The sequence below is a fragment of the Psittacula echo genome, assembly GCF_963264785.1.
Source record: "Psittacula echo genome assembly, chromosome: 1".
NCBI lineage: Eukaryota > Metazoa > Chordata > Aves > Psittaciformes > Psittacidae > Psittacula > Psittacula echo.
In genome coordinates this window covers 106737247-106764510 of record NC_137735.1, presented here as the reverse complement: position 1 = coordinate 106764510, position 27264 = coordinate 106737247, and the positions used below count along the sequence as shown (strand labels likewise).

Sequence of the window (27264 nt, the reverse complement as noted above, 5' to 3'; positions counted from 1 at the left end):
GGGTTTCTATAGGCAGCAGAGACACTCTATGTTCCACAGTAGTGCTCATTGCATTTGCCTCGGAGGAGGTTTGTCCTTTATTACACTGTTTTGTTGATTATATACCTCTTTTCAGCTGCATTCTTTTGGCTTGTGGAACACAGTCCAGAGGCAAAATAAAAATTACAATTAAAATTACTGGAGAACTGGATGTGTATAATTATTTTATAATTTTATTTCACTACTGATGTTTTCCATTTCTCTTTCTTTTTTTTTTCTTACAGAGGGTATGAACTGTATGAATAAAGATCATGGGTGTGCACACATCTGCCGGGAGACGCCCAAAGGTGGGGTTGCCTGTGAATGTAGGCCTGGCTTTGAACTTGCCAAAAACCAGAAGGACTGCAAATGTAGGTAGATGAAGATTAAATTTCAAATGCCCCAAAATGTCTTATTTTCTTCATTGTTGTTATTTTCCAGAAACAAGAAATCAACTTTGTTTTGGCCAAAGGTGATTTGTAATTTTAGTAGTGTGGGTTTGCTGTAGAAAGTGCACTTGGAATGGAAAGAGGGACCGAATAATAGAATGTTGGCTGTGACTCTGTTGGCAATGGTAGCAACTTTTCTACCTTCCTGTGAATGCAGAAAAGTGAGGGAGACAGGCTTTCCTTGTAAAATCGAAACAAAGCATAGAGGATTCTGGCTTGCAGTATTTTGAAGGTCCACAATAAGAGATCCATTAATAAATCTAGTAATGGATCTAATGATAAACCCACTAAAGCTGTCAAATTAAGAATGTGAATTCCTCTTTTTTAAAGAATAGAAATGTTTGCTCTAGTCCTGATTCCACTGCCTACAGGCTACTTTTTTTTTTTTATTACTGGGAAAACAGGCAGCTGTGTCTTCAAAGGAAAACCCTGAGTGATGCATACTCAAAGCTGGGATGATGAAGTTGTAGGTACTCATTAACCCACAAAATTGGAAATTGTTCTATGCAGGTTAAAATAATTGACTCTCTGTAACTTAGCACTGATTACAAAGGAAGAATCATGTCTTTCTCATGGCTTCAGTGAGTGTTAGATCTGACTCCTGGTATCTTGCTTTCCTACTTGGTAGCTTTGAGAGAGACAAAAAAAAAAAAAAGTAAGTGCATTAAATGACATGAAAAATGTTTTGTGCTTTCCATAGGGACAGTATTTTTGTGATAGTTTTTCTTCCACTTCAGTTTTTTAATTCATTAGATCTGTGTAAACACGCTTAGGAGATATTAGTTCCCAAGTACAAGGTCAAAAGAATCATCTCTGAGTATCATCAAGAAATGCCACAGGATATTGTATAGCCTGATTGCTCCTCGGTTTTAAGAGGCTACACAAGGCCAAAGGCAAAAGCATAGAGAAAAATTGCCTTTATGGTAATTTTCATTCTCAGTGTTTAATAAACATTGTGTGCTGTTAATTGTAGTGCAACATCAGCTGCATTGGTAAAGTGGGAGAGGATGTTTATTTATGTTGTTTGTTATTTGTTTCCACAAACTTGGACATTCCTTAGGAATTATGTTACCCTTTTTCATAATGAGACAGTGACAGGAGGATTAGAGTTTTTCCTAGAACAATGTTTCTAAATGCCTCAAGGTTTAATAGAATGAAAAACTTGAATTTATCCTGTGCCCTGTGGTGTTTAAATTATAGTGGAACTATAATGAACTTTTGCTGGCAGACCTCTAAGTAGGGATGGTGAGTCTTTCAAGGCTTCAGAGCTTGCTGCAGAGTACACCTAAACCCACAGCACATTGACAAATATGTTCCATAGTCTTATTTAAAATAACTGTGCTTCTAGCCCTTCCAAACGCAAATAAGTATAACGCTGTAGCCAAATAGCCTGGGACGGTAATTGCGAGATTACAGCAAGCTATTTAGAAAGGCCTAGTTCTGAAACAAAATCTTGACTTTTAAAAAAAAGCTTTTTCACAGCTAACTGTTTCAGTGGAATTGGCTTAAATCTTGAGCTGCAGCTTTGTAAGGACTGAGTAGAACTGTGTGAGAGAGCTGAAGAAGAGTCACTTGCCCTTTGTCAGCCTGGACTAGGTCTGTAGCCCTGTATACCAGGGACTGGTAGGATTTGATGTATCAGTATCTCTGTATCCGTCTCAATTTTTCTGATTTATCATGGTCTTTCCAGAAGACTGTGCCTTTCAGGGTTTGTCAGAGCTTGCTTCTCTGTTTTCTCATGTGAACAAGTGGCAAAAAAACAATACCTCACTAATGAATTTTTATCAGCCAGTTTGCAACTGAATCAGAATCCTGGGTGAAGTTTTCAGATGTATTTGCCCAAGTTCGCTAGTAATAAGATGTGTTCCTGAAAGGAAAAAAAGATGTTAATGTAAGTTAGAAAGCATAAAAAATAAGAGGGAGACTCCCTACTTTTTATACATGCATTAAAGATTGTCAATGATCTTAAGGTCTTTTCCTACCCCAACTATTCTATGATTCTATGATTACATCCTAATTACATGTTCAAACATCACCCGATCATATCAATGCATGCTAATAAGGCAGTCACTATTGGTGTCTTGCTTCCTTTACTATCTACCATGGTCAGTGCTCATTAAACAGGCTTTTGTTCATTAGCTTCCTCTCCATAATTCAGTGTCATGCCTTTCCTGCTGCACAGTATTTAAACCCTATTGTGAACATAAAAGTTTAAATTTCCTCCTGGATTTTTCCCATGATACTCATTAATGTCAAAGTGCTTTGTCAGCATTGGTAATGTATTTTCAGAATATTCTGGTCAAGGTAAAAAGTATTAGTTTGCCTATCTTACAAATGGAAAATGAATATAAAGATGTTCATGTCAAAGTCATTTGGTAGTGATAAATCATTAACGAGAAACACTCAGAACCCAGCTCAGCATTTATGGCACTTCAGTATGATCAAAGCCAAGCTCCCAGTAGCTCCAGCTGTAGTTGCAAATGCCACGAAGAAAGGACTATAATATTAGTAACCTGTAATAGATGTGATTCAAGTGACTTGCCAAGCCCTAAATAGGAATTCTATAGCAGGGCAAAACTGTGTAAGAGTTTTATGGCTGTGTTCTGTGTGTGAACAAAACCATCCATTCTTGACAGTCCCTTTCTGATTTGCTACTCATTCTGTAGCAAATGAGACAAGATTCTCCACCTGTTTCCACAGACCTGACATTCCCCAACTCTACTGTGCACCAGGACAGGAATATTTTCTGCATTTGTCATTAAGGATGGTTATCCTGGTACAATAAGTCTGTGTACTAAAAGTCTGGTATTTTGGAGCTTTTGAGTGCGTAATTTTTCAGCCTTAAAGGTTTCTTAGTGTAATTTTTAAATATGCACCCTCACATGGCCCGCCATGCCAGGAAAACACAGAAGCATTGAGGCTGGAAAGGACCTCAAGAGGTCATCTAGAAATACACCAAGCAGAATCATACAGATCCATACATAGTTTCTCAGAACAGCTGCATCGTTTAGATCAGAAGTAGTAGCAAACCACCATCTTCTGTGTACACAAGCCATTAGAAGAATATGCTTTGCCAGTGATTTTCGTAGATACTTGCTGGCAGCAGAAAGAAGAGATTTAGGAATAGTGAATTTAGTTCCAGATTATAGTGGAAAAACAGGGGAAATGACCTTCTTTTTCTACATCTGCATGAGATTTTCAGATCCTGCCCCTGAGCATGATTGCATTAGAAATTTTTTGATGCACTGATTTTTTTTTTCTCCAAACATGAACAAACCAAGACAAAACAAAGACATTTTTTGTTAATCTCAGTATTAGCTGGACCAGTTTAGCTGAAAAATGAAAAAGTAAGGGGAAAGCTAAAGCAGATACACATACCTGCAAATTGCAACCTGAAAGAGTTATAAACAAGTAAAAGCTGAATCTTTTAATGAAAATGCTAGATAAGCTTAACTACAACTATTTCTGTCTGACCCCTCCAGTAATGATGGTTCAAATGAGCAGGAGGGCTAGCGCTAAGCAATTCTAAAAGTCCTGACAAGTATGTTTATAATAAAGTTCTGTCCCACCTATGCCAAGTGGCAGCTTTTCAGCTCCTGCTGACAGTGTTCTCATGCAACTATTTGCTCTCAGAATGAAGATCTCCAGAATGTTAAAAATGTAAGGCCACAGTGGAATGAATAATGCAAGCAATATTGTGTGCACAGCTTTATAACATAGAAATAAATGCCCATATATTTATATAAATTATATATTTAATGTCCTATTTAGTTAAAAAAGCAGTGCAGGTTTAAATTTCTCTGGAATTACAATGTGCTGGTTTAAACCATTGCAGAAAGCCATGCTACAAAACCAGAAGATCTGTCTTGTTGCAAATTCTGTGGCATCTGAGCCATAGCACATATTTCAGTTCCCATGCACACAAGATCAGGACATCATTGTTTTTAGAGGATTTTTGAGTTGGTAGGTACTACGTACTGGATTTAATAATTGGCCATATGTTTTCAAATACTCCTTCTCCTGGGCATGTGGGATGGAAGAAACCAGAAAAAAGATTATATGAAAGTTCAGAGAAACACTGACAGCAGGATTTAGGCTGCAGAGTGAGGCTGAATTCTGGTATTTTCTACCTTCTAGAACATCAATATAATTATTTAGTGGAATACTTACATTAAAATCGATTTTGTTCTTTGAGATGTCATTCGTTTTCCAGACAGTTGTTTCTTGTCTTTCATTAGCAAAATGTCATTTCAAGATTAGTCGTTATATTTGTATGGATGTAAGCACTGGCCCACATGCAAAGCTGTCTCTTAGGAGTGTTTAGTTCAGCCCAATGAAATTGTATAGATGCTGCTGCTTACAGGATGAGCAGGTGGACAGTTAGAGAGATCATGCCATGCTGCCAGCCTGCAGGCCCTGAAAGGGAGCTCTCCAGTTCAAGAGCCTCAGCATTATAGTCAATGAAAAGAATTAATCCAGTCTGAAGATACTTTGAAGCACCAGTGTTAGGGATTCAGCTCAGGGTGATCCCCCCATAGCTCTTCATTCACAGCAGAAGCAGTGTTGGGAAAACACACTGGTAATTTGGCCACCAGCATTACACAGCTGGCGTGCATCTTTTTAGGGCTTATGTGCTGTTCCTACTCATGTTTGTAGCCAGCACAAGCAAAGCCTTCTCTATGAGACATTGGTTTTAGCCAGTTGTACAGTGGTATTTCTCCCACTATGGGGAAGAGCCCAGAATTCTGATTGCACTTAAGACATGCACTAATGCTGAAGCAGTGTCAAAAGCAATAGTGTTACACTGGTTTTAGATCTGCTGTGTTGGGGATAAGTATGTCTGAGTTCTAACAGATATGCGTATATTCTCCTTTGTTGGGAAAAAAAAATAGTATTTTCCACCTCCATTATAAAATGATTTATAATATTTGAAGGTGATGTGTGTCAGAATTTACGATTTTGCCTCTTTTTATTTCCCTATTTAATATCACAGACTCTGAATGAGCAATCTTCTGCGAAGCTGTAGAGTCCAAATTTATCAGAAATAGTTTTTAAAAGAACACTTTGAGATTTTTCATTACTTTAATGCTTTCTGACAAAAATGAAGTAGATCTGGATGTCCCTTTGCTTCTGAATAATTTTGGTTTTCTTCCTCTAAGAGAAAAGTACTCACTGTGTAACTGCCACAGAAATGAGGCTGGAAGAAAATTGAAATGACATATTTTGCAACTGGATTTTGTACCAATTTCACCTGCAGAGCTGTCAAGCTCCAGAATTTTGGCTCAAGTTGCTTAAAATAAATAAATTGTAGTCTAGACAGTAATTCAAATCCTTCAAAAACGTGATTTACTAATATTTGTATGAGACAGGAAAAGGAACTGACCTACATCTGTGTTCATTGACTAGGTATATAACAGGAACCAGCAACTTTAGTGTACAGGGAAACTGTAAAAGGAGTATGTGATTCTGCAGGATTTACTATAAACCCCATCAATCTAGTGTGATTTTTATAGACAAATATAGTAAGGAAAAGTCCCTCATATTGCATGGATAGGAGTGACTGTGTTAAGGTGTTTTCATCTCTGCCAGCAGAGGCTTTCAGCAAGGAATGCCAAAAATAACCACTGCAGTCAAGTTACTGAAAATACTCACTTTGTTGCTGATTGCACTTTAAAATCCACAATAAAAATACTGTTGGCTAGAAATGTATTTAAACATCTTGCATAAACAACACCTTTAAGTTAATTTGTGATGGCACTGCAGTCCAACAGGGATAGAAACATTGAATGAACCTCCACGTAGTCCAAGAGCCACAAGGGGTCAAGAAGTAGGGGAGGATGGGTAAACAGAAATTACTATATCCTGGATTAGCTCTGCCCAATACTGTGGATATTGCAAGCAGCTGCTTTCTGTACCACTTACTACCCCTGCTTGATCACATCCCAGGCACAGCTGGCAGAAGAGAGTTCATGTTTGCCTCAGGCTACAGCCAGCCAATTCAAACAACCTCTATCTATTGCTTTAGTTCTCAGCTAAGCTGCAAACCAGTATTTCATCTGCCTCCAGGTTAACCGAGAAGTAACTGCTGGACACATAACATGGCATAGAAAAAGAGCCACGAGGAAAAGATTAACCCCCAAAACTGCAAGACAAAGAACTGGGTAAAAAGAAGCGAATAAGATCAGGCTTAGTGTTGAGCAAAAGAATTATTTTTCAGCCTGAGTGAACACCTCCCTGGGGTAGGAGGTTTAAGAATGGAGAATTGACATAAAATTTTAATTTGTTTGGTTTGCATCAAAGAAAAAAGCTAAAATATTATTGTGTGCTGAAGGGAATGAAATGTTGCTTCCATTTGATGCAAAGCAGAATGGTTTGCTTCATATATTTTTTCACAAAAACAAATTAATATTTAAGTTATATAACTAGAGAAGGAAAAAGAATGCATGAGGGTGGTTGTTATTTAGGGGGCTTTTTTAATGTAATGCCTTGGAAGTTTAGGATTCTTATGATCTGGGGGATGAATTAAATTCCCTCCTCTGTCTGGTGAGACTAAACCCTCAATTCCCGTTTTCCAGCCTAGTGCCCTAGCTGTCTTGCTCCAAGAAGGGAAGGTGGATGAGGCTGCTCTCCATCTTACTCACTGGCATTCTTTCCAATTGGATAGAACAGTTGGAGGAGAGGTGGGAATCCAGGCAGGTGCTCTTCTTGGGGAATTTTCTTACCACTAGGCCACAAGACTGTTCTCTCTCAATCTCTGAATAACACAAAGATTTTATTCAAAGTGTGCAATGTGAAGGACCAGTGGTGCTTGCACCTGTAGTGGCCTCTGGTCTGTACTCACTTTGGAGATGAACAAGTCCTGTTGTGATCTCTGCCAGACTTCAGGGACTGTGGGTGAAATTGCAGTTCCCACACTGGCAGGAGGTTTTAGTGGGAAATCTGTTGGGTATGCTGTGATGGGTCTCCCTCAGTTGCTTTTCTTAGAACTGATCCATTTTAAGCTAAATACTTCAGTGATTACTGTGAGTGGTATGGCTATTCAGCACTGGGACACTCACACCGGAGGTGGGATATTTAAGAGCTAGTTACTGTGACTGCAAATTCCAGTCTACTCCCATTTTAAGAAGCTAGTGGTAAAGCAGAGACACTGAGGTCAGTGGGAAATTATATGAGCTTGGCCTTATTGGATTAGCTAGAACCTCAATTTAGATTTAGATATATGGTTTTAAAATCCTGTTAACCATTATCTTAGTTTTATCCTATATTGCAATATACTACCCTGACTCTTTTTATAAAGTCTCATCTAGAAGGGGAATTCTGCTAAGACCAATGTGAGCAGGTTCCTTCTGATTAGTAGGAGTCAGTATTTAAATTACTGTCACATTTAAAAACATCTAAGTTTTGAAATTATGTCCTCTGAAATTATGAATATGATTCAACTGAATAATGGTATATTGGATTTCTCCTGTATCTGCCAGTATGCATATACCAATAAAGAACTTGGTCCGAATTACCTGTATGTAAAGACAGTTGAGTTCAGAATTCAATCAGATCAGAATTGTGCTGTTCAGCATTAAGCTATGTAACTACAAATGATCAAATGGAACAGAGGCAAATGAGAGGCACTGTTTATGTCACTAGCCAGCTTAATGTTTAAAAACTGGTTTGTCTCATTAGTCAGAAATTAAATCCATTATGTGACAAAGGAAATTGTATCTGATCTGTTAGTTCATGTAAACTTTAAAACTCTACCTGTCATGAAAAATGTTTACTTTAATGTATTTTTAGTATCTTTTCACCAGAGGACATTTTGATTGCTCTAAGCCATTTTGCACTATATGCTTGGAATTTAAAGTGACATCGCCAATGTTTCCTTCCTAGTTGAGGCCAGTGCACTACAGGGCCATAACAACCATGTATTTTTTGTTTCATAGAAGAATAACAAAACCAACCATACAAACAGACAAAACCCCCCACATTTCCTTCTTTTATATTTAAACAATCTTGTGCTTTAAGAGGACCAGTACTTGAAAAAATGGATTTCAAGACATGTGGTTCTGGTTTTGCTCTTTGGTCTCTGCTTCCTCCACTTAGAAAATGAAGGGGAAGGAAAAGAGAAGTGTTGTCTATAGACTTGAAAATACACATCCATATTAGTAGACCACTCATTTCTTCATGCCATATACATCATGGATATAAAGCATATAGCTTTTATGAAACAATGGAGTTGGCTAACCACTCATACTAAAATTATGAATACAAATAGACTGGAGGAAAAATAGCATGCTTCTTTTTTTTTTTCCTTTCTCTTTTATTCTTCACTGCATGATATGAGACAAGAGCATGGCTAAGATAAGGAGGGGAAGATGAGGCAGAAAGAATAAGAAATGCAAATAACTGCAAATACAAATGTTATCTTGCCTTATGTCTTGGTATGTTACTGCTTTTTCTGTATTCTGAAAGGCCCTCAAGACTAATTGGTTTCATTGTCATTTTATTTATATATACATATATACACATTCATTTGGGGCTTAACTAGTAACCTGTAACTATGGGAATGGAGGCTGCCAACACACCTGTGATGACACAGATACTGGTCCTGTGTGTGGTTGTCATCAGAAGTATGCCCTACATTCAGATGGCCGAACCTGCATTGGTAAGTACTTCTCTGTCATGCGTTTTCTTTTGTATTCCTCATAGAATATATATGTGCACATATGTATGTGTGTATGTATGCGCGTGTGTGTTTGTATCTCACAGGCGTTTAGCACCATTGCTGAGAAAAGCATCCAGCAGCAGTTTCTGGCTGTAGTAGCTAAGGTCAAGCTATACAGAGAGAAGGGCATTTGTGCATGTTTTGTCAAAACTTTTGTAAATGAAGTATTCCTTTGTTACTCCTGTGTAGCTTTTATTTCTTTTCATAACTCTAACAATTTTGGAAGTAAAAAAGCATAGAACATTCATACTGATGAATGAAAGTTCAGCTCTTCCTTTCACTTTCATGAGTTGAGACTTCCTTGCGCAAGCAAGGTGAGGAAAATGATCCTCTTTTCTAAGCTGTTACTGGGGAAAATTAATCATTAAGAGCTTTCTTCTTGTTGTATACCTTATGTTTCTAAAAATTCCAGCACATGTAGTGAATAAGCTTTTACTTAGAATATCATTAGGACAAAACCGTTAAAGAGGTGGAGCATCTTGGAAGATGCTATGCAAACATTTATGATTATAAAATACATTATTTGCTTAACACCAGTTCTTTCTGCTCTGCTTTTTCCGTTGTGGTTTGTGTTGTTTTTTTTTTCCCCTAAGGATATTTTTGCATACTGCAAATTAAAATTTGGGAAATCTTACTCATACATCAGAACCTAAAATCCGTAATGGTTTTCATTAGCATTGTGGTCATGTTGCCTTTTTTGGTTTGTTTGTTGTGTTGTTTTTTTTTAATTTCAAATTGGTATAGAGTAATTTCCTAAGGTGAAAAAAGCATGGACATGTATTTATCACTTTTCTCTCTTTTATCAATACTGCAAGACAAAGCACTTGAAACCCATGGAATTTTTTAGTGATCCCGTGGTGAGATCCGTGGCATAACTCTGTGGCTGCCCAGTGTGTCACTCACTTCTGATGGGTCTGATTGCACAAATTGTGTGGTAGGGTGAGGGTTCTCCTGGCAGAGGTAGAGCTGAACAAAGTTCAGCACTGGACTCTGCCTCACTGTATACACAAGGCTTCGAGGTTTGTCTCTGCTTACGGGATCTCTTAGCTAGTACTTTTGATTAACACAGAGGGCTTTGTCATACAGCCCCTCTGCTTAAATAACTGTCCTTGAAACCTGTGGCAATTCCAGATGCAGAGAATTCACAACAGCGAGAGCCTTGAGAGCAGGTTTTATTGAATGAATAATTGATCTTCTGTTTATTAGCATTCACTGATATCCTTGGATTGATGTTTTCTTTTGTTCAGCATGTAAAATTATTTTAAAAGCTGTGTACACTGCACTTATTATTTACTTTTTTTCCCCATTTTTGTAATGTAATACATACAACTCCATTTACATGCCTTGGTCTTGTGATGTAAGTCACATATTACTGCCTGTGCTGATTTTCTTCCTCCTAAGTAGTTCTTTCTCTTAGAATACTTTTAAACTTTTATTTATTTATTTTTTACATTTTTATTCCTGCTTTCTGGTGATGGTTCCTGATTGCCTGTCTTGTCTGATAACTGACGTTCATTAATTATTTACAGAGCAAAATAAAAAAACTCAAACAAAAGCCTCTATTGCAGCCTGATCCCATCTAGAACTTGTTCAAAACAAAACAAAACAACTTCTTGCTACCACTCAACCATGTAGTGTTGCCACAAACAAAACCTGCCAGCCTCCTCCTCCTCCTCACTTCAGTGATTCCAGTGTTTGCTGTCTTCAGTGGTGTACATATTCCAGGCATCACTGCAAGAATGCAAACTTCTGCAATGCCAGAGAAATACTTGTTGACCCTTTGTCTAACATATTTTGTCTTTGTTTGCTTGACTTATCCCTTTATTTTTTTGTGTTTGCTGCATGTGGAAGTCCCCACCTGCCTTTTGGTTTTTGTTTTCCTAATAAGCGTTTCCCTCTCTGTATAAATCATTTTATTTACCCAGCTGCTGCTTCTCCATTGCTTTCCTCTGTCAGAAATCTTTATTTTTATTTCACTTACTGATGATCTCTTCCCACACCTGTGACTGTTTCTGTGTATTTCTAACAATGCATAACCAAACTAAAGTCCTCATATGCTGTATGAAGCTCTTACATGTAGGATATCGGAGACTACCTTGTAAAACCACCTTTGCTGACATCATCTTGCTTACTGCATGCTTTATAAAACTACTAAACCCTGTTCTTGCAGCATTTTTCCTAGCATTGAATGTTTAGCTAGTAGTGTTTCATAGACAAGCAGGCAACCAGCACTGCCCAAATTGATCTTTTTTTGTGTTTGTTTGGTTTGTTGTTTGTTTATTTTGTTGTTGGTTTTGTTTAATTTGCATGCTGTTGTTTGGTTTCTCCTCACGATGTGTCAATGTGTACGAGACCATGGTGCATCCGTGCCCATCCATCACCGGACTCTTCTAGTTCTCTCTGTCTGTCTTCTGCCTACCACCTTCAGATCCTAGTGCCACCATTAGCCTGAATCACTTTGCAGTTTGTCTTTGGTAGTTGGTTTAACTAGCATCCCTGAATTTTAATTTTCATCATTAACACCTCTCTGGGGCACTCATGTTAGCTGTCTTGTTCTCCAGTAGGAATCCAGCTTCCTGTATGTGGTTAATTACTTCATAGTTGACCATTCTTCCTTCTCCCCCTCTTCTCTTCCTCCTTTACCTAAACACCCTTTAATTTTTTCCTGGGATCTCAAAGGGAATTAACTCTCTAACGGGGATTTAGTGCTTTCATGCCTTGCTTCTTGGCTTTGGCTGTGCCATGCCAAGAAACTGTCTTAGGCAGCGGAAAATTGGGCTTGTGATTAACCAACTGCTCCATGTTTGTCCCTTACTTGTGTTTTAGAGAAGGATGAGGCTGCAATTGAGAGTTCTGAGTACAATGCCACGTCAGTAGCTGATGTGGACAAGCGGGTGAAACGGCGTCTACTTATGGGTAACACTTTTCTTCCACTTCCTTTGTTGTGCTCTCACTTTTGTCTGTATGTATGTTGGGGGGAGGTTCTCTTTTGGTCTCATTTGGTCCCTTTGGTTTTGGTTTTGGTTTGGTTTGGTTTTTTTTAACCTGACTTCATCTGTGTGGAAAGGTCACCAATTTCGTTAAATTCTCATCTTTTTTACAACTTCATTTCTTGTTTTTAAACTTTTTTCCTAACACTGCAGCTTTAATGTTCAATTTCTTCTGCATAGAAAGAAGCTTTTGCCATTAACCTTACTCACCTTATGCAAGCTACTTCTTACATGTGATTTGTGTATGTTTGTGTGTATGTGTTGCTGTAGGATTCCTGAAAAACCTCATGTTGCAGACCTGCCTAATGGCTTTAAAGTGAATGATGATGATGATAATGTAAAACAATGTTCCATTATAAATGTGGTGTTAAATGAACAACTGGGTTTGCCTACTTAAAAATTCCTATATTTTTGATTGAAATGTAAATATTGTGACTAGAAATTAATTTCTTTCCTTTGTGCAGCTATGTTAGTAACCACTGAGAGATCTTTCTCTAGTGACTAGTGAACTTCCATGTGTTCTTCTTTCAAGACTGAAGCATGGTTTGTTTCTCCATGTTGCTGGAGCCTGAGAGTGGAAGAGATGAGGAAGTGCATTGAACAATGAAGATGATTCTCTACCTTTTACTCTCAGTTAACTCACTGCGCACCCTTGTGCTTGTCTTCTTCATGTTACATTTGTGGCCATTAGCCATAAATGACTTTTTGGAATAGAAAGGGTAGAGTGGCTGGACCTCTGCCAGTCTCTTTTCGTGTGTCAAAGAGCACAGGGTAGCACAGATTGATGGATTATGCCATTGGTTTGGAAGTTTTCAGATGGTTTGTTACTCTGTATTTTCTATTCTGATGCCCTTGGTGAGCATTGGTGAAATGTACCCAATGAACTGTTTACAAGACAGGGATTCTTCATCCACAGAAGAGATTCTGGGAGGACAGGGTCCTGCTCTCTTCCCTCCTGATCACTATTTCATGTCTTAAAACCATTGAGTCCATTGCAAACTCTGTCCTGCTAGCCCTTGAAAAGCTCAGCTCTGGCTGTAAGCATCCACACCTATCTGGAAGGGTCACCTTTAGGAGATCAGAAGCCTCACTTTGAATATTTGGTTGATTGCTAATAATTGCAGTAAGTGACAATATTTATAAAGTTGCCATAGCACTTGTATCTTGCCACCAATTACACACTATTCACTTAACCGTAGGCCAGCATGCAACTAGTGTGTAGGAAATGGCACAGTGTTACAACTCTGCAATGGTATTACATGATAACATTGAAGTAAAATATTTTCCCTCTTGTGAAAACCTGGGCATATGTTCCTGTATTGTTAGATTATCTACAGTTATTAATTTGCAGTTTGTTTGCAGACCTGACAAGTGACACATATCAATTTAATGTTTAATGTTGCACTGTTTAATATAACAAAAGCTATGAGGCATCTTGCTTCTGAAGGTGCTGTTAATACTTTTAGCTGTAATTTCAATAAGATCCATAGTCTCACAGGAAGTTAGGAAAAACAAATGTGCAAAGGACCTTTAGACCACTGGAAAATCCAGTCCTCTAGGTCCAAATGGCGAGTTTGCCCAGCCACTAACAGTATGTACAATATGGATTAGAGGGACCGAGGAATATAGTGCACTGTGTTACTGCCTCACCCTCTGATAAAAGTAATTATCCAATCTGAAAATTAGCTCGCACTGCTTACAAGAGTCCAAGCAAACAGAATTTTAAAGTTGTGGTTAGCAGCAAGCTTCTTAGTTATACCAGGTCTGTAAGTTCCAAGCTGAACATAGACTCTAGAAATAGCTTTAGGGAGATAATTAAAAATCCGGTTTGCAAAATCTATTTTTTAACTCTTCAGTACCTCCTGTATTAGCAGGTATCAGCCAAGAGCTGAGAGTTTACGGACATGCTGTGTTTGAACAACTGATTCCTTGGAAAAACATTAACTCAGGCCGAAAAGAAATGTAATTAGTGAGATCTGGGTGGGTGGCATATTGCATAGGGGCTTTTCTACTTGTTTATTTGTAATGATTTCTGATGCTCAGAAAATCCACAATTTATTTTCTTAATGGAGTCTTATTACCCTCCAAAATTATAGTGGCATTTCCATGGAATTCCATGTATCTTAAGATGCTTTCTAAACAGCTATTTTAGAAAGTACTGGAAAACTCCTTGGGAAACTTTGTTACCAGCTTCTGTTAATGGACTGTGATTTTTGACCCCTCTGCAAGCAGACTTGGGAGAATGGGAAAAGTAGATGACTGTGTAATTTTAGTAGTCTGATGAAAGATGCTGTCAATTGCAAGCCCTGAGACGATAATTTCTAGTCCCCTGTTATTTTTTGCATGCTATTAAAATGTCTATGATCTGTATAACCCTTAATATCAGGCTAAGACTAAGCTTGCATGAGAACAGGACTGCTGTCAGACATGTCTGCATATGCCAGTCATTTTGCTACAGCAAGATTGGTCACCTCTGTAGCTTAGACTGACTCTTACTGGGGCCTATGTCCTAGTCATGGTGTGGGCCTGCAACTTGTGGCTAAATTTTGAATACAGAAAAGAAGATACACTTCGTTCCGTACTATTAGATGCATTTTTTATCTAGATCTTGTGGGGCAGACGAGAAATTCGTCTTCTCTGATGATCTACAAGAAACCTTCCTTTGGAGCCATCCAATGATTCCTATGAATCCAACCTTTTTCATAATGTTCAGAAAGACTTCAAGGGCTTCCAGCTGTCCTTTATCTCCTCTGTTCAGAGAAAAACATTTGGATTCAGAGTGTAGATCTCTCTTAGTGAAGAAATGGCACTGAATGACTTTTCTGTGAGGAGTCAATGTTGCACCATATTGCTGTTCATACAGCTCATTTACATTTCCTTTACTTCTCCTTGGGCAATTGCCATTGTGGAGTGGAAAGGAGTACAGCCCACCCACAACCAGTTGGGCTTCTGGTCAGGTTCTGCCATACACCATAGGTCTGTGGTGAGTACTATAAACTGAACATTACGCCGTGTGCATTCTGTAGATTAGGAAGTAAAGTGCACATTCATCCTGCAGAAGTGCACACATCCAAGCATTTAAAACCAGAACCTTACCATTATCTGTAAGGTAAGTTTACATCCTCTTGTTGCAGAACACCTTGCACTTATTATAAATCAGTAGGGCACAACCAATATCTTCAGGTCTTCTTAAACATCTGGTATAGTATATCTTGCACTTAGCTGAGCACTGCCTTCAGCTCTTTAAATTATGTTCAAATCTCTGGGGTTTGTGGTACATCACAATTTTTTCTGAAAATATTTTCAGTGTATTTCTTAGGAGCAGTCACAAAGACCTTCCCACTTCCCTTTACCTTCTTTTCCTTGAGAACGTATTTGCCAGGACTGTTTTTCCTGTCATAGCATCATAGCATGAGACTGCCCTACTTGATGAGAGGAGTGTGCTAATCCAGCATCAGTTTGAAACACAGTATATCATGCCCTGCATACCTGGATAAAAGCCATTCTAGTGTCAGCACACAGCTTTAGAAGTACCAAATTTCCACCCATTCAGTACACATATCCTCAAAATTTTTTGTCCAGTATCACATCTTCAGCAATGGGAGTTGCTGTTATTCATAGAGTCATAGAATCATAGAATAGTTAGGGTTGGAAAGGACCTTAAGATCATCTAGTTCCAACCCCCCTGCCATGAGCAGGGACACCTCACACTAAACCATGTCACCCAAGGCTCTGTCCAGCCTGGCCTTGAACACCGCCAGGGATGGAGCATTCACAGCTTCCTTGGGCAACCCATTCCAGTGCCTCACCACCCTTACAGTAAAGAATTTCTTCCTTATATCCAATCTAAACTTCCCCTGTTTAAGTTTTAACCCATTACCCCTTGTCCTGTCACTACAGTCCCTAATGAATAGTCCATCCCCAGCATCCTTATAAGCCCCTTTCAGGTACTGGAAGGCTGCTATGAGGTCTCCACGCAGCCTTCTCTTCTCCGGGCTGAACAGCCCCAACTTTCTCAGCCTGTCTTCATACGGGAGGTGCTCCAGTCCCCTGATCATCCTTGTGACCCTCCTCTGGACTTGTTGCAGCCTTGGACAGAATTTGTAAGTCCAACAGTCTCACAGTCTACAAACTGTAATGATGCATCATCCAGTAGTCTAGCACTTTATCATACATGTTGTAAATTATGAAGTCTCTCTTCTTGGGTGCTGTCTTCTTCTTCTAAAGGCTACAGGGTTTTAATAGAGCAGTTGTCTTTTGGTATCCTGAGACTTTCATTTGCGTAGAACTCAATACTGAGGACACAAAAGTAGATATTATAGCATCGGTTATGCCAGTGGGATGCCTCACTACAAGTAAGTCAACCACTTACAAAGACATAACATGCAGCTGAAAACCTCCTCTTTCATGAACCAGAACTGTAGAACTATCTGATCTTAAGACTAAAGAAGTTCTCATCTCCTAATCAAAGGTAATGCTTTGCTCTAGCTACTATCTGCATCAACTCTTAAAGCCAAACAATTTTATATTTTTATATTGTCTTTAAAAATGCAGTCACTTTTTATGTTGTCATAATCACAGGCATTAAGGTGTTTTAGAAACACAACTATTATGTTATATCCAGGGCACTTCTTAGCTCTTATCCTTTGATCATCACTTTTTGAAGAGGTGGGCTGACCCATTTCTCACCATGTTTCATTTCCGTCCCTGTATTCTTTAATAGTCAAATGGATGAGGTTCATTTGGGCTTGAGCTCAAATGACTTCAGAACAACTGAAAAGGCTATATTTTCCTCACCTTCAATTCACCTTTTCTATTCTTTCCAGAAGAAACTTGTAAGAGCTCACTTGGGCAATAAAATGTTCTTCCTCTGGCCCTAGAAGATAGAAGGTTGGTTTCTTACTGTCTCAAGAAAAGAGGTTTACAAAGTTCTTTTCAGTGTAGTAAAGAACAATAGGACATTGAGCCCATTTGAAGTCAAGGAAGTGCAGTAATTTCTCTTGCATGTTTAAGGCCGGGATAATGGTGCAAATGGCAGTAATGATATCACTGCAGGTGTCTTCAGAAACCCAAACTCTACCCTGAAATTCACTCCTCCACAAGACATGGTCAACTCATTTTGTGTCAGGACAGCTTAAGATTTTGCCATTGGACACCAACTTCTCAGGTCATCAATAAGGCTGTTTGCAGCCTACCTCAAGATACAGGGATGTATACAGGGATGTAATTCTCTTCTCTTTCCTTGAAGCTGGCTCCCAGGACCCCTACAAATTATTTTTCTGTCAATTGAAGTGCTTGTATAAACTGTTAAGTGCATTGAAACTGTCCTGGACTTTGTTACTGCTATAGTTTCCCTCTGCCTAGCTTGTTTGTGTAACATAGGAAGTGCTTAAAGTAATTTAGAAGATCATACCAACAAGGACCAGCTTTGCCAGGCTGGACTATATTGTATGTGTACATATCACAGTATCACAGTATGTTAGAGATTGGAAGGGACCTCAAAAGATCATCTAGTCCAATCCCCCTGCCGGAGCAGGAACACCTAGATAAGGTTACACAGGAATGTGTCCAGGCGGGTTTTGAATGTCTCCAGAGAAGGAGACTCCACAACCTCCCTGGGCAGCCTGTTCCAGTGTTCCGTCACCCTCACTGAGAAGAAGTTTCTTCTCAAGTTTAAGTGGAACCTCTTGTGTTCCAGTTTGTACCCATTACCCCTTGTCCTATCATTGTTTGCCACTGAGAAGAGCCTGGCTCCATCCTCGTGACACTCCCCCTTTATATATTTATATACACTAATAAGGTCCCCCCTCAGTCTCCTCTTCTCCAAACTATAGAGACCCAGCTCCCTCAGCCTTTCCTCATAAGGGAGATGCTCCACTCCCTTAATCATCTTAGTTGCCCTGCGCTGGACTCTCTCCAGCAGGTCCCTGTCCTTCTTGAACTGAGGGGCCCAGAACTGGACACAATATTCCAGATGCGGTCTCACCAGGGCAGAGTAGAGGGGAAGGAGGACCTCTCTTGACCTACTGACCACCCCCCTTCTAATACACCCCAGGATGCCATTGGCCTTCTTGGCCACAAGGGCACAGTGTTGGCTCATGGTCATCCTGCCATCCACTAGGACCCCCAGGTCCCTCTCCCCTACACTACTCTCTAACAGGTCGTTCCCCAACCTATATTGGAACCTAGGGTTGTTCCTGCCCAGATGCAGGACTCTACACTTTCCCTTGTTATATTTCATCAAGTTTCTCCCTGCCCAACTCTCCAGCCTGTCCAGGTCTCGCTGGATGGCAGCACAGCCTTCTGGCGTGTCAGCCACTCCTCCCAGCTTAGTGTCATCAGCAAACTTGCTGATAGTACACTCAATTCCCTCATCTAAATCATTGATGAATATATTAAATAATACTGGTCCCAATACTGACCCTTGAGGCACTCCACTAGATATAGGCCTCCAACTAGACTCCGCCCCATTGACCACAACTCTCTGGCTTCTCTCCTTCAGCCAGTTCGCAGTCCACCTCACTTCCTGATTATCCAGGCCACACTTCCTCAGTTTAGCTATGAGGATGCTGTGGGAGACTGTGTCAAATGCTTTGCTGAAGTCAAGGTAGACCACGTCCACTGCTCTGCCATCATCCATCCACAATGTTATTTCCTCATAAAAGGCAATGAGGTTGGTCAAGCATGACTTCCCCTTGGTAAAGCCATGTTGACTGCCCCTCATAACCCTCTTATCCTTGACGTGCCTTAAGATGGCATCAAGGATAAGGTGCTCCATCACTTTCCCAGGGATGGAGGTGAGGCTGACTGGTCTATAGTTACCCGGGTCCTCCTTCTTGCCCTTTTTGAAGACTGGAGTGACATTTGCTTTCCTCCAGTCCTCAGGCACTTCTCCCGTTTCCCAAGACTTGGTAAAGATGATGGAGAGTGGTTCAGCAATGACTTCCGCCAGTTCCCTCAGCACCCGCGGGTGCATCCCATCTGGACCCATGGATTTATGGATGTCCAGATTGCTCAACTGGTCCCTAACCCATTCCTCATTGACTAAGGCAAACTGCTCCAGTGACCTGACTTCATCTGAGGTCTCAGGAGTACAGGGCTCTTCAGGACTGCCTCCGGCAGAGTAGACAGAGACAAAGAAGGCATTCAATAACTCTGCCATCTCTGTATCTTTTGTCACCAGGGCATTCCATCCCTGATTTCCTGAGTGGCTTACATGCAGAGCTTTGGTTTGTCTATACTCATGGCACATAATCAGCAATTAAGATAGTATTTTCACTACTTCTGTATTTTCCATTGTTGTGGCTAGAATAATTTGACTTCTGCAGATGGCTCCTCCTCCATTTTTAGTAGCCTTCCAGCCATTTATAATGACCACCCAGCTACCTGCCTGGAGAGACAAGCGTGCAGTCCACTAAGACCATTTGCTCTCCACAGCTATCACTAGAGATATGAGCTGTAGAAATTGCTATTTGGGCATTTCTGCCATGGATTAGCTTAGGACAGAGAACATCACTGCATGTCATATGGGACAGAATTATCTATTTTTTTGCCTTAGTGTGGGCTTGCTTTAGAAAGTGTACTTTCACTGTCAGTTCAACTCTAAGGATCTCAAATGTTGCACCAGGTAGCTGGAGCCAGGTCAGACTAGTAGATCACAAGTGCAGTTTCTGCTTTGTCCGCTTTCATGACAAACCAGTACTCCTTCCTCTGTGTGCTGGTCAGCTTTTTCATCCCAGGCTTGTGTCTCCTGAAGGTACTTAGAAACATCAGCCAGGGTAACTGTGTTTATCCTTTCCTGGCCAAAGGTGTTTTCATTTCAGGAGACTTTTAATCCAGTATCTACAATGAATTTTAATGAGCTGCTTCCATCATATTAAGAAAAATGAAACAAAACAAAACCAATATTTAAGTTTATGGTCATGACTTACTGCATTTGCAGCAAAGGCAAATGTTTTACCATCTGTGACATCAAATAGAGACTTACTTTAGAGCTGATCCTTATGCTAAGTTTACCCGTTTGAACCCAAAGTGGTACCCAGCTTTATATATCTTGAGTCATCTGAGCTTAATAATCAGCCAAATGATATTTTTTCCTAAACCACCATTATCTAAGGATTAGGCTACCCTATTCACCCTGGACATCTAGCATGCTTTGACTTTCATTTGTCTGGGAACAGATCCTTTAGGAGCACCAATTGCCTGAGTGGTAGGAAGGTACTTAATTATAGCTATTTCCACCACAGATTATCATTGCAGGTGACAGATTGTTAATGAACAGGTAGAACATCAGATGTGAGCGAACATACTCACCGCGAGTTAAAGGCAGAAAGGCCATCTAAAGCACCATCCTTGCTTCTGCAATTGCCCCTCACAGAGCCTTCTGGGCATTTTGTAGCTCTTAGCAGAGCAGTCCTCTACATTCCCTGTTTCTGATGAACCAAGATTCTCCTTCAGGTAGCTTGTATAAAATAGGGACTACAGAGAGCACATACCCAGTGTGTGAACTTTATATTGTTAATCATGGGAGGAGAAAGCAAGGTGGCTTACTTAAGATGCATTGTTCGTATGCACATTCATATGGTCAGCCACCCATCTCCCCTTCTTTCTCCTAGTCCACCTGGAAATTCTTGGGATTCCAGAGTTGAGAACTGATGGTACAGCGCTCTGTGGTCTTAAAGCTAAAAAAATCTCAGGTCTTAACTTGCAAGCATCTGTGCCCTGTATGAACATGCATGTAAATAACAGATAAAACCCTCCTAATTTCTCTAGTATGCAGTCTTCGTTTTCTTCTGGCTCTCTCTATGAAACACTGTAAATTTGTGTGTTGGGCTGTAAAGTCAGACTAAGTCATTATTGCCTCATAAAGGTGCTCTACGCTTGGAGGCCAGCATTGATAAATGATAGCCTGATAAGAGATTGGGATTCTTCATTTTCAATAAACATGAAAGAATAAAACATGGGACCTGGTTTTCTAACATGGCATGTAGTGGCCTAACTACCAAGCCATTGGAATAAAGGGTATTATGAGCTCTGGCTTTCTATTAGAAAATTTCCAGAAGTCTTAGGTAGTTTTATTCCAATGTGAATTAAAAATTAATTCTGGAGACTTCATTTTTGGTCTCTTCCAAATTGGAATGAGAGTTTCCAAGTGATCCTACACCCAGTTTTCTATTGAAGAGCAGGGAGATGGACAAGCTAGTGTTTGTTTTCAAGTATTCTTCCAAAGCAATTAACTTTTATCATAGTTTTAGCCTACTAAAGGTCACTTTAAGCCAAGAGCACCTTGTCAGTGTGTACTTCAGCTCCTAGCTTTGTTGTACTGCCTCCTAGGACTCTTTCAGATTACTTCAAATATGTCTTTATTTCTCATTTATCTGACTTAGAAATGCTTCCTGTCAGAAAGCCAAGTGTGCTGCTCTGTATGCATCACAATCTTTTTGTGCTTTAGTCAATAAAGCATTTAAAACATATTATTAACAGGTGTATTGCCAGGCGGATCTCTAACTTGGTTACTAACTATGAAACCAAGACCTCACTCTAACTCTTTCTGTCAGTTCTATTTTGCTGTATGAAATCACAGAAAATGGGGAAGGAGTCCCTGAGGTCATTCATGCATTCCGTCTCTCCCAGGGGCAGATCCTTTCATCTTGAGTTATCGTCACTTTTATTCATTGAGTTTGGAAATGGTGTGCTATTTCCTGTAAAAATCCCTTTTCTTCATTTCTTTGCTGATGATAAAGAGTCTGACCTTATCCAGAATTCCTACAAATACTTTCCATTGTTTTGCTTTTCCATTTTAATTGAAAGGATTTGTCCAAGGTCAGGAGATAATGCTCCTTCGCAGTGTTTAGAGTATTTCAGTTTTTCTTTAATACATCTTCTCTACTTAGAAAAAGCACCACAATACAACCAATACTGCTGTTTTTAAGGGACTAGTCTGGACTCATCCAGTGCTTATAAAACACCAAATTAAGTAACATTCCCTAAATATGTGGTGTTCCCTGAAGAAGAATCGATCTTTTCTGAAATGAGAGCTGCAGGATTCATGATTCAGTGCAAGATTCGCCTAGTTGTTTTTTCACACCTTCCATATGTAGCAGTGCAGAATTCTCATCCTATTTTCATGCAAATAAAATTCTACCAATCATGAAATTGCAAGGAAATGAGGAGACAAGCATAACGGAGGGAAGAATTCCACATCCTGCAAGTTACCCTTTCTGTCTCACCTTTTTCATTCCCTGAATATGAAGCTCTTTCAGCTTCTCCTTCATCTGTTCACAGCTGTTTGTTTCTTTATTATGCTCTTCTGAATGCTCTTTCTCTAACCTTTCAGCATCACAGAGCATAATTTGCATGAGAATAACATAGTTCTCACTTAACTGAAAATTCAAGTATTTTAGTTGTGGTTTTAGTTTCTCCTTGAGTTTGTTGTCCCTTGGGTCCCTCCTTGTACCCTGATCTCATGCCATATACTGCATGTACTGCCGCCTGCAGTAAAATTCTTTTTATGGATGGCAGCAGCAGTCTTACCATGTGTTCTCTGTCTCATTACATTCTTACACATACTGTGTATTCCCTCAGCAGTGAAGCTGCTAGCGATTAGAATTATTTCTGAAAGATTCTCCTATACAGCATAAATGTTAAGAGGAGTGTACTATGCACAACCCCAGTATATCTGTAGTTTGGAAGGAGCTGTATTTGTTGGAGATTGTGCTGTGATAGCAGCATGAAAGAAGCAGATAAGATGTCAGCACAGGCTGCCTTTGAGCCAGACTGAGCAAAGAGCATTTTTGGGTGTGAGGGGAGATGAGTTACAAGTTATGGGCTAATTTGATTCCAGATACTTTCTGTATTAAACTGAATGATATCAACGTTCTTTAAGCTGAGGCAGCCAGTGCCACTCAGCCAAGCAGTATCTGACCCTCACGTAGAACTGCTTTAATACCTTAGGATCATCACTGTTTCATAACTGTAGCTTAATTTTAGCTGGCACGGTGGAGTCCTGGTATTGGTCCTTAGGAGGGCTCCAAAATACTACAGTGATGCAGAGAATCATTACAGATGATGGCAATTAATGGTTTAAGATTAATTCTGAAAATAAACCCAATCATGAGTATGTACTTTTTTCCATTTTAAAGTGGCTGTTTCCTTTGAAATCTTACTTAAAAAATACATCCAGTTTAAATTTAAGATAGGACTCACTGATATGCTGTGTGCACCACCTGAGACTGGTTCTGCAAGTTCATTTCTACTGAGTTGCACTGTAAAATTTCTTGGGAATTGGTGCAAGACAGAAAGCAAATGAGAGAATGGCAACTCGTTTTTATGTGTTCAGGGTACGTAAACAGGGTATCTCCTGGTTCAGGCACCATAGCAGTTTACAATCGGTTTTAGTTACAGCACATCTGCTGAGAAACAGAGATTAACAATAGTTTAACCCTTTTTGCCACTCCAGTTGCCTGGCAATATTACTTCACAGGCACCTCATTAGGAAAAAAATGGTCTAAGGTAATCCATATACCTCATAGTTGCACTGGCTAAAACAGTGAGTGCTCCAAACCTGCCATTCTTCTTGCAGTCTTTAGCTTTCAGTTTCATTAAGATTGACTCATTCATGTGGCTGAGCCCTAAATTTAAGACAGTTACTCTGAGCATAAGATACTGTGGTCAGATCTTGTGCAAAATGTAGATCACGTGTAAAATTAGACAGGATTACACTCGTTATAGGTATTATAGCTTTGCTTGGGCTAAGAGCTACTGATAGGACCTGAGAGCTACTTTAAATTTGCAGCTGCAGACTGCTCCATCATGAATTGCTCTTTGGCTGGCATAAAAATTGGCTCAAAATAAGTTTCTCTAATGTGGCATAGGTTTTGGAAGTAAAGCCCAACCAGCCTGTTTCTGCTGACCTCAGTGAGCTTTAGGGTACTGCAAATGAATTCCAAATGAAAGGCAGTTGAATTGATGGTTTGCTTTAACTTGCCTTATGGTCAGTGTTATCATTTGGCCAATCATAGGAAGTAAGCAGGGCAAAAAAGCATTTTTCCCCTTTCATGTCTTCCTTTCAGCTGTACTTACTGCTTACCATGTCAACCTAAATGGCTTACAGATATGTGGCAAACTTAGAAAACATTCTTTGTTTTGGGGACTGCTGTCATTTCTTCTCCTTTTTGTCCTAGAGACAGACGTTGCCCAGATTTGTGTCTTTAGAGAACATTAAACACCTCAATGGCCTTTTAAATTTGAGAATCAGCTCAAATCTGCTTTTCCGTGTTTCCAAGAGCAATTGCCTTTAAACCAGTTACCAATTACTAATCATTGTTAATTAGTGAGAAGAGAGGGCACATGCTGCACATTTTGCAGTGTATGGATTTCACTCTTTGGAGTCTAATGTCATAAACTTGAATATGTGACCAAACCTAATCTTTATTGCCTACCTGTTGCTGCAAAAAGTCCTTTTCCTCTGCACAAGGCCTTAAGACAGGAGGTCAGTCCAACCTTCCTCTCTGATTCAGAGGATATGGCAAGCATTAGCTATACAGAATTTTTTCATTTCATTTATTACAGGAACAACTTTTTCTGTTGAAAAAGGTGCCATTAAGTGTTCCTCTCATGCTTTTTCTACAAGATAGAGGATGAAGACAGCAGCTGACTGCAAGACTCGGTTGAATGTAGGTGATGAGTTAAGTGGCTTCCTTCTTCATTTTCACTTGAGGCTGTATATGAATTCTTTTGTTTTCACTACCACTGGCCACTTTTGGTCTTCTGTTAAGGCTTCTTTGCATGTTTATACACACATTCTTGAAAATAGCTCTTTCATTTACAGTTGTTCTTTGCTCTTTCCAGTCATTGTGTTATGATCAAGAGCTGGAAACCAAATAGGGCTTTCTGGATCCTATTGACTGCAGACTGCCATGCTGGGTAACAGAAAACATCAGAGAATCAATTCTCTGTATCTCCAAAGAAAGCACCTTGATGCTGGATGGTCTGCTTTTGCTTTCATGCCTTGTGGCTTAAAGGCTTTTCACGACAGGGATATGTGTTGATCAGACAAAGGAAAGTGACATTAATCACTAGTGCAATATTTCTATACTTTTTATACATTCTGGGCATAACATGAAGGTAAGATCACCCTCCATCATGCAGAGGTCCACGTAGCACTCATCTGTCTTCTATCTTGCTCAGGATACAGCAGCACAGGTCAACACAGCAGCAGTACACTGCACAATGGCACAGTGACTGCAAAATGGCATTCGTGCTTTTAAACAGTAATAGTACAAGCCTATGTTATATTCAACATCTTTTCCTGAAGGCTCTTTGTGACTGCCACCTGCTCAGCCTTCTTGTGTGATGGGCAGGATTACACCCTTACAGTATAAAGAGGGTGCTTGCATCTTCCTGAAATTAATTTCTTGCCTACTACCCAAAGAAGCTTATTTTTAAGTCTTCCTAAAAAAATATAATTGATCGCTTTGTTACGTGTCCATTTCTTTCCTTATACCCATGTAGAACATCTTTAGGGGGTTTTAATCTTTTTTATCTTTTAAGATAATAATTAGAAAATTTATGTCATGTTAAGTATATTTTTACCGCATGGAACAGTACACCTAATATTTTAGCAGGTTGACTGAGACTGGGAAAGGGGAGTTCTGCACATAGGTGCAGGTATATGCAAACATTCCAGAGCTTATGTGATTTAAGTTTTCCAAGTAGATCATAGTTAGAGCCAATCTAAAGTGACTGACTGAGGGTTAAGGCAAAACAGAGACATAACCTGTTATACAATGCTTTTTTTCTATAAATCTTGTTGCGTTTTATGCTAATCTAAAGGAATTTAAGAGTGGATAGAAAAGATGAAATTCTCTTATCTCTGTAAAAAGTATGTCCATGTCTTTCTTACAGTGGAGTGCCCAGAACTGGACACAGCACTCCAGATATTGTTACTCCAAGCATCAAATAGAGGGATAGGGTCACTTCTCTTGATATTCTTGTTGTACTTTGACTAATGCAAGCCAGGATGCTGTTGGTCTTCTTTGCCTTAGGGAAATACTGCTGATTTCCATTCAGCTTGTCCACCAGTGACCCCAGGCTTTTCTCTACACTGCTTTCTAGCCAGCCAGTTCAAAGCCTGTTCTTTTGTATAGGAATATTCCATCCCGTACACAGGACTTGGGTTTACCTTCATTGAAGGTCATTAATGTTCCCCTCAGGCCATTTCTTCCAACCTGTTAAGGCCCCTCTTAGTAGCAGCTTGGCTCTCTGGTGTATTGATCACTTTTCCAGTTTGGTATCATTCACAAATTTGCAGAGGGTGCCATTTGTTCCATAGTCCAGGTTGTTAGAGAAATTGGGCAGTACTGACCTTAATATCACCAGCTGAGGCTGGAGGATAGCTCTGGTGACAGACTGCCAGTTGGACTTTGTACCACTGATTCAATCCAGCTGTCCATTCAAGTTCAGCTGTCCAGCCAATCTTCCACTCCCTGTATTATCCACTTGTCCAGTTTATCTCTTACCACTGTGGCCATAAGGATACTATGGAAGACAATGTCAAAGCACGTGCTAAACTTAAGGTGAAAAGCATCCACAGCTCTCCCCTTACCCACAGTGTAAGTAATGCCATTGTAGAAGCAGTCAGGTTAATCAGGCATGATTTGCCCTCAGTAAGTCAATGTTAGCCATTCCAAATTATCTTCTTGTCTCTCACGTGCTTTCAAATGGCTTCCAGGATGGTTTGCTCCATATGGGGGTCTGATGTGAGGCTGGCTAGCCAGTAGTTGCCCAGATTTCTCCTCTTGCATTTTTGATGTTTACCTTGTCCAGTCATCAGGAACGCCACCATGTCCTCATGAATTTCCAAAGATTATAGAGAATGACCTCACTGAGGCATGTATTTACTGTATGATCTTCAGATGTATCTCTTCTAGTCCCATAGACCTGTATAAGTTTGTTCTGCTTTGCACCGTATCTCAGTTCCTAAAACATGGGTTTGGATATTACTCAAATTGACCCAGGCTGACAGAGTGAATCATAAAGATTCCAAGATTTGCCTGATTTTGATTAATACCCTTAAAATAACATCATGTTC

The 27264-nt window shown here is 39.7% G+C and overlaps 1 protein-coding gene across 1 annotated transcript in view; it reads left to right on the top strand.

Moving 5' to 3' along the window:
* The window catches only part of SCUBE1 (signal peptide, CUB domain and EGF like domain containing 1), a gene marked incomplete at both ends in the record, with an annotated part of 207505 nt that overhangs the window by 103783 nt on the left and 76458 nt on the right, over nucleotides 1-27264 (top strand). Inside the window, 3 exons of the mRNA XM_080623895.1 lie at nucleotides 264-389; nucleotides 9007-9123; nucleotides 12010-12099. Coding sequence (XP_080480021.1) covers nucleotides 264-389; nucleotides 9007-9123; nucleotides 12010-12099 — 333 coding nt within the window. The remainder of the gene's footprint in view (nucleotides 1-263; nucleotides 390-9006; nucleotides 9124-12009; nucleotides 12100-27264) is intronic.